The sequence below is a fragment of the Uranotaenia lowii genome, chromosome 2 (assembly GCF_029784155.1).
Source record: "Uranotaenia lowii strain MFRU-FL chromosome 2, ASM2978415v1, whole genome shotgun sequence".
In the NCBI taxonomy this organism is placed as follows: domain Eukaryota; kingdom Metazoa; phylum Arthropoda; class Insecta; order Diptera; family Culicidae; genus Uranotaenia; species Uranotaenia lowii.
The window spans coordinates 340,299,218-340,313,534 of NC_073692.1; the positions used below are offsets into that span (position 1 = coordinate 340,299,218).

Here is a 14,317-nt window from a genome sequence, read left to right on the forward strand (position 1 = left end):
TTCGAGTTTGAAAAGCTGTCCAAATTTAATTTGTTAAACTTAATTCTAAGTTTTGGAATTTTGTATTTGAATTTCATGTATCTATTCACATTTTTAACCCGTTATTTAATGAGAAGGTTTTCCAGAATTTCTCTGAACGTATCTAGGCCGGCGAATCCGGGCATTGAATTTTAAAGTTTTAAACTCAAAACCAGGCAATATCCGGGTAAATCTAGCCAGAATCAAGATATTTTCCATAAAAAGGCAAGAGAAAAACTAAAAAAAGACACACGAAAATGATTTTTACATAGGCACATCAGCGGCGTTCAAAACTTATCTCACAATTTCAAAAAATTTCATGCGAATTTAGTTCGCTAAACCAAGATGAAAATTTGGAATTCCGTAAAAATTGTGAATAATCCTGGAAAAAACCAGGTCATTTTCCTCGATATCTGGTCAAACTTAATTTTTGGCATCTTCCAATTTTTTCTTTGAAAATCTGGCCCCTGGTAAACCAGGCAATCTGGAATGCTTATGAGATATACACTGCCGTTGGACGCATAATTGTCACATGTAACATTTCGACGTTTTTGAGTTTTTTATGCCAATCGTCATAATTTGATACGTATTATTGATATTCTTTGTGGAAACAGAAAGTTTATTCTAGAAATTTCAAGAAAAGTTCTAAGTCAAATTGTCACACTGGGACAAATGGAGGCATATTTGTCTCACTAAAGAAATGAAAGTATTATAACTTCGGAACGTCTAAATAGATTTTCACCAAACTTGGCACATGTGTCCTAGCTAGTCGGGAGGGGATCACGGAGATGTAAAGAGAGGGAGGGGTCACTGTTTTCGCGGAAACCCAGCATGTGCAAGAAAAACTCTGCAAACTGCTTCAGGTTCATTGCTGGCACTTGGAAGAGTACATGTGAACGTAACCCAGTTCACAACATTAGTCAAATTGTTATTCTTCCAGCGCCGTGTGGCAGGTCCACCGTATTCATCAATTGTCCAGGATGGCCACATGTGATTGACGGCAGTTTAAGCAGACCATTTTCTTTTGGGTTTGAGTTTCTGATTTCGACACACTTAGTAAAATACCGGAGATGTCTGTTTCTTCTTTTAACAAACTATTCCGCCAGAGTTACTTCATCCGGAACTTATCCCAAGACCGTATTCACTGCAAACGGATTGATTGTCCTCTTCTGGTAACGCTTCTCTCGCGGATGCGACATTTTCAGCACGGCAGCTGACATTAGTTGAAGAAATGTTGCTTCCTGTAAAGTGATTGAGCGGCTCAACAGGGCTCAACTTGAGCTGCCGCAAATTGCTCCCCCGTGCCGTTTTAATGATTGACACCGTTAAAAAAACTTCATTTTTGTCACCAGATAGTGTAAATTTTAAAATAATCCGATTCAGACCTGATTTTTTTAATTTAAGCTTCCATTCACAAATAAAACACAGGAGCCACACACGAAATGCCAAATCAAACAACTACTGGGTAAATGTTGGTGGTGTGACAAATATGCGTCCATTTTTCGAATTTCGCGGCATAAATGTCACACAACGATTTTCATTAAAAAAATAGTTCATTTTCGAAAAATTTGATCGAGGCTCATATGATAGGAGGGTACTTTAGAAATCCACGGCATTGAAGTCAACAAAAATTGCGAAACTGTGCGTTGACGGCAAAATGTTTTTGTGATACTTTAATCGCGTTTTTCTCGCTTTGCCTTTTTGTAACATGTGACAATTATGCTTCCAACGGCAGTACAATACATAAAATTTAATAATCAGATACATTAAAATTTTCGTTTCCGATTCAAATAAATATGATAGAATTGAGGTGATTTTTCCCATATTTTTATGTTTTAAGGCGCAGAGCTGTAAACATTTTTCGAAATGGTTGATTAGTTCTAACCAGATTTAGAAAATTTCAACAGATTAATTTACACACAGGGCAAAATAGTGTTGCGAGTGTTTAGAATGTCAAATTTGATGAGAATTACGTTATATGCTGACAACACAGAGGCTATCTAAAAACTACTTTTTTGTAAATAATAAACTTTATTGTAGAGAAATGAATCCAACTGTGTTAGATGAAATTTCAGGGACTTGATAAGAGAAAATCGATGTTGAAAAACATGCGAAAAAAATTCGCCTTGTCTCCCGGTAGGACTGGAACCCACATCTTGCGCCTCTCCGGGGCCCATGTATTAACATTCTACTACAGGAGACCAACCTGACGATTCTCTTGATTTTTGCTCGGTTTTTCTCATCTTCTTGTCAATCGCCTGGGAGAAATATGCTTTCTCGCACTTAAAACGATCAAGCAGCCCACATTTTGTTGGAGCGCATTTCAATAACGCAGTCACTCATCCTCATTCTCGCTAGGAGAAATGTTCATTAGCTTCTCAGTAGCTGGCTGAGAAATCAACGATCGCAATTCATTACACTGATTACACGAAGCACTGATTAAGTGTTTTCAGAGTCACACACCAACAGTGCTCTGTCAGTAGAAGAGCGATCATTCGTTAGAGAAAAAATTCACCCCGCTCTCTCAGCAGTAGAGGATGAAATGCTCATTAAAAATAGACTCACAATCATTCGGAGCGAAAAAGTTCACTGCCTGCCATCATATGGAGGAATTTCATTCTTAAGATAAATTTTATCAAATCTGTTTTGAGATCTTTGATTTACTCTTAAGATGTTAATTAGAGCTTAGATTTGAAGTTTTAATGATAAAAATCATATATTTATTCTATTTAAACTGTTATTATAGGGTAGCGGCATTTTACAAACATGATGGGGGCATACAAACACACTCTTTTATTCCACTTTCCCATCATTATGAAACCATCATAAAAGCTTAAATTTGTTTTACTTTTAAGGTTCATTTGAATAAGAAACAAAATCGAACCAACTTTTTAGTTTTGAGCATCTTTACGTATAATTTTTAAAAGTAAAAATATTACATCAAAAGGTATCAATACCTTGTATGAATATTTTAACTTTTCTGATTTCGTTTATTCATGAAATTTTTTCTTGCCTTATGTTCAAAGCATATCACTCCCAAAATGCATTGATTAGATCTGTTGTCTTGTCAGCCATTTCGTGAAATGGCCGTAGGCGCATTTAACCCAATAGGCCCATTTAGGAAACTTTTCCTCTACTGTGTCAAAGATGATATGTTTGGAAATGCACTTCTGGCATCAAGACTCGAGCTCCCAAGCAAAATGATGCATGACCACTACATCCAAGCGAAACAAGAAAAACTTTTTATAGGATATTCATCCTATTGGATTATTCATAAAAAAAAATAGTGAGAATCGAACTCAATGCAACATCTCATCGCGGCTTGCTAGCCCAATATCTTACCAAGCGCACCATCTGAGTCGGTTAGCAAAAGAAAGTTTATTGTCTTAGTTTTTCTGCCACCGCCGATTACCAGAAACACGCTGCATAGGCCGTGTGCCGTTAGGCCGGTGTAGTTTTTTCATCATCCTTTGTCATTGACGAGAAAGTGGTGAGGTTGAGAGGGAAATGGGGTGGCCATGGGAAAGTAGAAACTATATTCTGTTGCCGGCCGGTTTACATACACTGGCACAGCTCATCTTGGCTGGTGGTTTTTTCAGTTCGGTTGGAAAGAAAGAATGTTTTTTTAAATGTCTGTTTACATACACACACAGCGCTCGCTACATCATTCGACTATATCCTTATTGGCTGACTATATCCATTCTGCTTTGTCTTGTGATAGGATATGGGATATGTTTTATTTGGTTTCTTTCAGACATTTGCATTGCGATTGCGCTGGGAGGACCATGCCAGTTATTAGAAAGCTTGTTAATGCCGGTCCGGCATAGAATCTTTTACCAATAATTTTTCTTCTGAGGAAGTTCATTATTGGAGTACAGTCTGATTTATGGGTGTGGTTATGATCAGTCACTAACTTTAGACGAGTTACTGATTTAATTAGCGCCATTGGATTTAAGTAAAGCTGTCAAACACTGACTGCAGTACTTTTCTTTTTTTTGGATTTAAATCCGGTTGGTTTATTCATCCCAAATCTGAAGTACTTTTTCGCCCAAATTACCCCTAAATGTGTCGCTTCAACTCAGTTTGACCTACAACCAGGCCTACCCAGATGTTCTATCCATGAATATGACAGCACGATTAGAGCGACGGACTGTGCAATGTTTATGGAAGGCGTTTAGTGCAATAGGTTACTCCGTTGATGTGCTCATAGTATTGTAGTTTGGTTGCCGCCATACAGCTACACTCTTAGAAGTTAACGTATCATTCAGCAACAGGTGACAAGTAAGACAAGAAAAAAAGATCGAGTCTTAGCTCCGAAACCTAGTGTTGTCGTTCATGCTATTTTCCCCCGGAACTTTACCCGGTAGACGCTAAATTCGTTAGATGGTTGTAGTAGGTACTAGTGACGACTTCAAACGGAGAGTAATAGTATCGGCGTGTCGCGCGTAAATATTTCGCGGAAAAGCGCTAAGCTATATAAAATCCATTGTTTGCCGGCAGCTCTGACTTATTACTTACTGGTCGGGCAACGTCTTCAGTCGGTTGAGTTTGTTTCGGGTTCGTCGTTTCCTGAGTTCCGAAAAGTTTAAGGACAGGTTGGTTCTTTGGGGTCCCAAAAGTTGCCGCGAATTTTTGTTTTTGTTATTTTTTTTTGGCTTATCAAGGCAATTTCGCGAGTTTTCAATGGTGAACGGACTTTGTGATTTCGGTCAGCTCTTCTAAGCTTTTCGGTGGGAAAACTTCGGCTGCTGACTCTTTGCTTAAACTGATTGTGCATACAATAGAGAGTACAGAAGGCGACCCTCGCCCATTTGGAGGCGTTCAATTTATTTTGATCCCATCCGTGGGGAGAAGACAACATAAAAGCAGCTGCCATTATTGCTACCATATTGCTGTGAAGTTGTTGCCAACGCGAGTGATTCAAATGGAAGTTTAACCAACCGGAAAGCGAGAAGTGCCTGGAAGTAAAACCGACCGAGGAGCCAGCAAAAGCCCACACCGGGTTATCTTGTTCGTCGTCGTCGAGTATCATGATGAGCATTCGTGTATTTTTGTTATTTTTCTGTTATTTCTGCCGTACTGTTCTGTGAATCGCAGTTTTTCCTGTGGCGAGACAGCAAAGAAAAACAAGAAGCACCACAGCCAAAGTGAACATTTCAAGTGATCATTGTTCGGGAAGGAAAAATCCAGAAGAAAAGTTGAAAGGCCGGAGTCAATGATATTTTATTCTCGGCTTTTGTGGAGGAAATTAAAAGGAACTTTGGGGTGAAAGGCTGCATTCCTTAAAAATACTTTATCACCACCCAGTTACTTGGAAGACACATGTGCCTGCTGAAAGTGGATGAAGAGAGACGATAATATGCAGTTTTAAGAATATGATTGATGAACGTAAAATATGTTTTATGTGTATAAAAAGTTCAAGTTTACCTTATCAAGGCTATTTAAAGTTCAACGAATTTAATTAATTGATTTATGAAAGTAAAAATTGTAATTAACAAAAGCTTTGAACTTAAAGTAATGTTTCTAAGAAAACCTACAAGAAAATTTTTTAAAACTTCAGTTTCAAAGCTTAGGGCGTTATAGATTTTGAAATTCATAATGAAGAATTAAAATTGTGCTGTGAATGTTTTTCCTGTTCAAATCATGCGTGGTCCCATTGGTTGGGGGGTTATTCGACCCACCCCCCTCCCCCCATCAGTGGAAAAAATGCGTTACAAAATATAAATTTTTTTTTAATCAAAATTATGAACTTTTCCTAGTCAATGAACTTTCAATTTTTCAAATTTTGAACTCCATGGGAATATTAAAACACAAAAGAGGGTATTGATCGGCCGTTATAGTAGGAACATTTAAAATGCAGTCAAATTTTCCACACTACCACATACTTCCATTTTTACATAGGGGCGATCAATTTCCAATAGAAGCGTAAGCCACAGTAAGCTTTTCTATTTTTCTTTTACCATTTTAGCCATCATTTTAAATCCAATTAATTTATTTGCAAAAAAATTGCAATTAAGTTTTATGTTTACATACATCTTAGGTTCTTCGAAAAAAAAATTATCGTTTAAGAAACTTTTTTTTTATCTTTATTTGAGAGTTTTTCAGCCACAGGCTGGTTCGCCTCAGATTGTTTACATTGTTTTATTTTTTCAAAAATTTAATAAGCACATGGGATAAAGAACTTTACTTCAGTACTTCATCGGTCTCAAATAGTGAATATTCGTTTTGCCTTTTTTTCATTTTTTGCAACCATACCTAAAAACGTATTTCTTTTTTTCTACCTAGCATAGGATCATGTTTTTCTAATTAAAAACAACTATTCAGAATGATGACAAGTTTTTTACCTTACTGCCAATAAAAAATTTTTAAGATCGACGCTACCAAATTGATTTTTTTTTTCGGAAAATACTACCATTCCCAGTTTGCTCATGTTTTAAGCTGTAGCTTTTGACAACTGTTTATGAAAAAATTTTCAGTAGTATGAATTTTTGAATTTACATATTTTGAAACATTTTGCGCAAAAAGTTAGTTACAATAATGTTTGACTTCGATTTTGAACTGATTTTTTTTTTCAAATCTCTTTCAAAGGCGGAGTTGTATTCTTTTTTTGTAAATTTTCGATTTATTTTATGAAGTAACAATTTAAAAACAGACATATTTAGCATAGAAAGGCTACAACAATTTTTTCCATAATTCTTCCGCAAATTTTCATCATTGCTTATCAAACATGATTTCAATAGAAAAATTAAAAACTATGAAACGAAAAGATTTAAGTTGTGTTTTGTGCTAACCTTTCAATATATATATGTTTCTATTCTAAATTTAATTCAACACTGTTAACCTTCTAGAGCTCAACTCCGCCTTTAGACGGGGTTAGCTAAAATTGTTATAAAGCCGCAAGTTATATATATCAAATTTTCCAAAAAAAAAATTGTGCTAAATGATTAAAAAAATTGTACTAAATGCCTCAATGGTGACAGCTGTTTCACTTGAACATGGCATTCGCTTAAGCTAAGAGAAGCTTAAAAGCAATTAAAAACGAGAAAATGGCCCATTTTTACCATAAATCGCATTTCAAAGTCTCAGAAAACGAAGTCTTATAAAGTTTTTCGTTCTGAACAAAGATAAATTTGTAGCTTTAGAAAGTAACAAAGATACTGGATTGATTTTTTGAAAGAACAAAAACCGAAGATAGGTCGAAATGATGAAAGAAAAAACTTGCTCAGATATATTTTGTTTCATTAACCAAATATTTTCCATCAATATGGTTATACAAATAAGCAAATTGATTTCTAAAACCATATTTTTTTAAGGATTTTTAACAACTATCAGTCTCAGACTTTATAAGAAAAAACGACTGTTGTAGAAACAGTCGTTTTTACTTAAAAAATCCTAGATTGAAAGCCGTTAAAAATCTTTAAAAAAAAAGCTTAACCCGTCGTTCCATTCATATATAAAAACGTTTTCTTACTCATGTATGACTAGAAAAAATAATAAAATTAACTGAGACTATTTGAATCAATCAATTAATCAATGTTTTCAATAATTGCGATTTACGAAAAATTATTAATAAATTATTTAAAATTATGATCCTTATTCTATACCAGAAATTCGCTAGAAAATAAATTTTAAATAGTCTAGTTTACAAATTTCAAATCAATAGTTCAGAAACAAGAAAAATAGAGCGATTTAAAAGATTTAAAACGAAATCGAAACCCAATTGTGAAATAAATTTCAGACTTCATTCCATCATTGAAAGCTTTAACTGACAATGTACTGGTTGGATAATGGGTGATTTCTTGAATGATCAATAAGGGACTGTTGAAAAAATAAAATAAGGAATTCCCAGTTTTGTTGTAAATTTTGAAAGCACGAAGCATATACTAAGTTGCTCAAAATTACACATTAAAACTTGGCTTAAGAGCTGCTGTTCCGAATAATTTTTTGAACTTTGCATAAATTATTTAAAAAATATGATCGATTCTCGTAAAAAAATTTAAAATAAAAAAAACCGTAAAAAGTTTCTAATCTTTGAGCGGGAGTTATGTAATTTTAAAATTTTATGCACGAAATATTTTGTCTTCGTTTTTTTTTTTTTCAATTTTGGGTCATTAGACAAAATAAAGAAATTATGTTTTTTTTTCAAAAATTAAAATTTATAAACTTCCAAGAAGATTTTTTTCTCGAAACTCAAGATTTAAAACCAAAAAAAAAAAAATTAAAAATATAACAAAAATTTAAAAGAGCCTAACTTAAAAAATTCGGTAAAACTAAAAAAACTGATTCTATAAAATTCGGTTCATTAATTAGGAAATCAAAACAAAATATAAAAATGAAAAAAGTAAGTTTTTTTTACCTACCAGAAAGAAATTTTTCAATAAATACATCTTGACATTTCAGTAACTTATTAAAAATTCTATTGATTTTTTATGGAAACAGCCTTTTGGGCCTATGACTTCAAAAATTTGGTTGATTTTAACGTTTGGTGATATGATGTTTATGAGTTTTAGAATGAAATTGGGTTGAATTTTTCGTGAATTCAATCATTGATAACTCATAAACTAACAAATCTTCATGAAATAAAAACCTGATCCTGAGTTTGTTTAATTAGGGAATAATATTTGGTTGTTTATAATGAAAACTGAGCTTAAAAATTTAAATTCCACAGTTTTAGAAAATTCGACAACAACCATTACTCGTATCACTGATATTAGTGAAGGAAATTTGAAAAAAAGATTTCATTACATTCAACAAATTAGTTAAATTCTAATGATTTGATGTTTTCTTTAAAAGACTTAAACACTTTTCGAAAAATCGAGCCAATTTTCTGACATGTTTGTTTGAACTTATTTTTGAACACCTTTGGGATCAAAAAAAATTCCCGGATACTATAGAAAACTCATTTCTTGATGTGAAAATTTTACTTGGAAAAAATCTCCAACCCCTAAAACCTCCACCCCCCCGTTCGCACGGCCTTACACTCGAGACATCATGCAGATATGTTTTTTTGAAATAAATTAACCGCTCGGCTTGTTTATCATCATTCATTTCTTTTGGTCCTTCATTTTTTATAATAATGTCACTCAGTACATTTTTTCCCATAAATTTTGTGTTTTTTTATTAAAACATTTCAAATTATTCTGAAACTAGAAAAAGAAAAATATCATGAAATCCATGTTTGTTCGTCCGTTTGAAATTCAAAATTCGTAGTTTAAAATTTGGTTCCAAATTACATTTTTTCGTTTGAAATTTATTTTTAATTCATTTATTTTTTTATTTACTTTTTTATTTATTTATTTATTTATTTATTTATTTATTTATTTATTTATTTATTTATTTATTTATTTATTTATTTATTTTTTTATTTATTTATTTATTTATATATTCATTTATCTATTTATTTATTTATCTATTTTTTTATTTATTTATTTATTTATTTATTTATTTATTTATTTATTTATTTATTTATTTATTTATTTATTTATTTATTTATTTATTTATTTATTTATTTATTTATTTATTTATTTATTTATTTATTTATTTATTTATTTATTTATTTATTTATTTATTTATTTATTTATTTATTTTTTTATTTATTTATTTATTTATTTATTAATTTATTTATTTATTTATTTATTTATTTATTTATTTATTTATTTATATATTTATTAAATATTTTATTCATTGATTAATTAATTAATTAATTAATTTATTTATTTATTTATTTATTTATTTATTTATTTATTTATTTATTTATATATTTATTTATTTATTTATTTATTTATTTATTTATTTATTTATTTATTTATTTATTTATTTATTTATTTATTTATATATTTATTTATCTATTTGTTTATTTATCTATTAATTAATTAATTAATTAATTTATTTATTTATTTATTTATTTATTTATTTATTTATTTATTTATTTATTTATTTATTTATTTATTTATTTATTTATTTATTTATTTATTTATTTATTTATTTATTTATTTATTTATTTATTTATTTATTTATTTATTTATTTATTTATTTATTTATTTATTTATTTATTTATTTATTTATTTATTTATTTATTTATTTATTTATTGATTTATTTATTTATTTATTTATTTATTTATTTATATATTTATTTAATATTTTATTTATTTATTTATTTTTTTTTTTATGTATTTATTAATCATCACATCAAATAGACATTACTAAAATAAGGAAGCCAAATTCAGAATCGAGAGTAAATAACGTTTTATAAAAAAAAACACTTGTTTTAATATTAAATAAGAAAATAAAAAAAGGAAAAGTTTATTTGAAATAAAAATAATTCCGATAAAAAATAAAAAAACAAAGCTTTTCTCAGAATTTGTTGATGTAATGTGCGTGAGTTATAACTTTGCATTACGAATTTAAACCAAGACTCCATATAAGCTTGAAATTTTTGGGTTTCAGAAATAATTTTGGTCTGTTAAAACTTTCGCAATCTTGAACTTAAATTGAACGTAAGCTTGAAATAAGAAAACTGATAACTTCATAGTTTCGAAACCTTTAATTGTTAGCTTAGAGAATCTAGAAATCTATGCTTACTCTCACATTTTTCTTCAATTATCACTTTTTAAATTTCCAGAACATTTGATTTAAAATCTAACAATTTCTTTCGGAGTGAAAATATTATTCAATATAAAAGAATGATCAAATGTTCACAATCAAATTTTGATATATTCAACATCAAACTTTCATATCCTTTTATTATAGTGAGTCTTCAAATAAGTTTTGTTTTAAATCAAATTTTAGTGATTAGATATTAAAGGAGTGTTTTTTTTAAACTTTACTTAAATTTGAAAAAAAAAACCGACTCCAATTAGTTCTTATTTTAACTCTTAATAGTGAATTTAATGTTTTTTTAAAGTTTCTTTTCTTTGAGGATTTAAAACTTTTCTTAACATGTTTATTAAACTAGGATGTAAAATAATTTTAAAAAAACATCAAACAAAATTTTATTTTGAACAACATACAGCAAATGTTTATTATTTTGATTGATTTATATTAAATTTTATGATCAAGTTTAAACTGAGTTTCAAGTTTTAAGATCTTTTCGAATGGTTTTAATTTTAAACCCTTTAACAATTCTCTCCAAAAACTTTTTTTTCGTACCTTCGGGAACCTCTAAGATTACTCTGATTTGATTCGTGGTTGTTCATTTCGTTCATCATACCACTCTGACTAAAAAAATATTTTCGGAAATGAAACTAACTATTAATATTGATACGTTTTGTTCAGATAAAAAAGTTTCCAATTAAAATATATGGAATACGAGAAACTTGTAGTATAAAATTTACTCAAAACTTGAAAACAATAGGTGTCTTTAAAACTTACCTCAACCTAATTTTTAATTATTTTGATATTCCAAACGTTTCAAATTTTTAAAAAATATCTGAGTATCGATCACTGATTTCAATTTTCCAGAGTTCATATTGTCAAATTGTAATGTTTGAAAACTCCACTCAGAATTAAGAAAGGTTAGAAATTTCCTTATTTTTCTTGCATATCGGATGACCTTGTTACAAAATTTATCAAGCTTAATTGAATCTATTGAAGTATTTTGAATCTTTTTTAAAGTAAAATACTTTCAAATTGCCAAATATTGGTTAACAAATGAAAGTTTTAAAATGTGTGTGTACCTTAAACATTCGAAATATCATGTGTCTGAAAAAATAAAATAAGTTCTTACGTTGTTACTATATGCACTCAAATTGAAATATTTCTAAGACCTCAAAATTAAATAATCAAATTTTTGTTGATTTGTTTTTTTTTATTACACATTTTAAAATAATAATCATATTTTGAAACATTCAAAAGATGATCTTCCTTAAAAAAAAATCATACAAACCTGTGGCATTGAAGTTTTCGTTTCAATTTTCCAGACGACTTTAAAGTATTTTAAGTAAATGGCCAATTTTTTGAGCGTCCAATGACAAAATCTCCTATCATAATTGTTTTTTCACAATTTTTTCTTCTTCAAAACTTTTTATGATTTTCAAAATGCACGTAATTTTTCATTAATTATTTTTTAAAGTTTGTAGATCTTGAAAAACGTTTGTGGTATACAAATTTATTAATATTATGACCCCTAACACTTTTTCGGCTACTATAGTTTTGGAAAGCTTGTAACGAGATTCAAATATGAAACTCAGTCAATTTTTAGCTTCAATAATTGTTATTTAAGTAATTCAAAGTTGAAGAGTTTTTTTTAAAAATGCTTCGGAAAAAGGCTGTTTATTTCAGTTATTCAATGTTTGAGAATAACTTCACTTAGTGCCTGAAAAAGCTGAAGTTACAAGCTATATCTTGCACATATGGAGATATGTTTTTAAAATTTCTTAAGATCAAAATAAAAAAAATTGAAAACGTGGTATAAAAACCGTACTTTTCAATGAATCAACCGCCGAAACTGTTCAAATAACAGAAAAATAAAATGAAAAGTGACTAGGAAATTAGTCGTAATTTGTGACATCTTGGCATCTTAAGATTAAGAAAACACAAATCACAACAAAGTCACAATCTTGAATTTGGATTTTTGTTTTTTTTTATGATAATTTTTCAATGCCTGAAACTATAAATTCTTTTTATGTTAACTAAATTGAGACATCTTTTTGATAAAATGTTTTTTAATAAAAAAAGTTGAAATTAATTTTTTAAGTCATCTTAAGCAAAACTTCCTTTGATTGATGTGTTGTCTATCCATCGTTCTATCGTATCGTAAGGCAAGTCTTGAGGCTTCAACTATGTATTTAAAAAAAGTTTCTCGTAATCATCAAGTTGACATCAAAGATAATCCTCGAAGCTAAGAGATTCAATTGAATCCTTAAATCATTATAATATTTCATATTTAATTTTTTCCAAGACTCATGTTCTAGAATGTCAATCAGCTCGAGATTTCAAGACGCATTAAGAATTAAAGATCTTAAAATGGCCAATGGCTTCATTGTATCACCAAGAAAAAGTAAAGTTTGCTGTGAATAAACGCAATAGAAAAGAACAGAATTCCAAGCACACGTCATCTTGTATAAAGAGAAAGTTTATCGAACCCTGCCGATTCATCCGAATCCCTAGATGACTGACCATTCAAAATCAGGAAAAAGAAACTTTCCAGGAATTTTATTGTCAGGATGTGTAAAAAAAAGGTGAGTGCTTTCAGGATGTTTTAAAAAGAATTTCTCTTCTCTTCCAATTCAACAGCTTCCTATAGAGGAAAACTAAACACCGTTTTCCTGTTTGACTGAATCGACGAGCAAATACCACGCACATTTTGGGGGAAGAACATCATCAACAGCATCAACAAAACAAAACAAAGACGATGGAGTGCCTTTGGAAGGTGAGTGATGAATTTGATTCAATTTGATTCCAGTCTAAGTGGGATTATTTGTTTCCGGGCAGCTAGACAGTTGACACAGCGAGTTCCCGGGACTCTTTAATGTTGTATAAGCTAAATTGGCCCAGGGAAAAACGAGATTTTTCGTAAAACCATAATGAATTTCTGGAATCTCAAGAAAGCTTCGAGGAAAATTTGAAATGTTTAGCCCCTAAGGATATTTGAAGTCATTATACAAGATTGTACATTATCCTCTTTGAGAATATTTATTTTTGAAACCCACACATCAAAAGCTAAGTGAGAAGCTTCATTACTCATTCAGATTATATTGTTGATGTTAGGTTTTCGAATTTGCAAAAGGTTAATGGCGTGTGTCATTTTATACTGGAGAGATTTAATTTTTATCAATTCAGCTAACGATGGCAGTGATGATGATGTTTTTTTAAAGATGATTTCTACAGTTTACGTTCTTTGAAAAATTGCGTCAAATTTAGAATGAATCGAAGAGATTGTGTGGATTCACTTTCATTCGAATTGTGTAAATAAAAAAAACCATCAAATGGTGTAGAGTCACCAATTTGGGCGAAAATTTTACATCTGAATCAATTGACCACTCTACTAAGAATGGTCTGGAATTTCAATAAGAAAAAAGGAGAAAATGTTTTGTACTTGTTTTCAAAATATTGAAATTGTCATTTGTAAGAGTAAACTTTCAGTAAAATAACAAATCATTTTCACTTTTCAGAGCTAAGAATCAAAGCTGGATATTTTCGACGTGTTTCGATCACCGTTTGATTATATTTTGGGATTTTTTTTGTTGATATTGTTCGGTGAAATAAATGACTAGGTGCTTTGTTCTTTTACGTTTCGATTTACTATTACTTTTCAATCATCTTCAGATCTACAATAAAATATTTAAAAATTAATTAAACT

General features: G+C 30.0%; 1 protein-coding gene across 4 annotated transcripts in view; it reads left to right on the top strand.

Moving 5' to 3' along the window:
* The first annotated feature begins 4,158 nt into the window (after positions 1–4,158).
* The window catches only part of LOC129746847 (uncharacterized), a 47,042-nt gene continuing 36,883 nt past the window's right edge, over positions 4,159–14,317 (top strand). For 2 of the 4 annotated variants that reach the window (XM_055740748.1, XM_055740745.1), the window contains exons 1-2: positions 4,159–4,299; positions 13,252–13,387. In XM_055740748.1, coding sequence (XP_055596723.1) covers positions 13,370–13,387 — 18 coding nt within the window. In that variant the 5' untranslated portion in view covers positions 4,159–4,299; positions 13,252–13,369. Of the gene's footprint in view, positions 4,300–4,516; positions 4,614–4,753; positions 5,064–13,251; positions 13,388–14,317 lie in introns of those variants that run through there. The other 2 variants (XM_055740746.1, XM_055740747.1) reach the window with 2 other exon arrangements.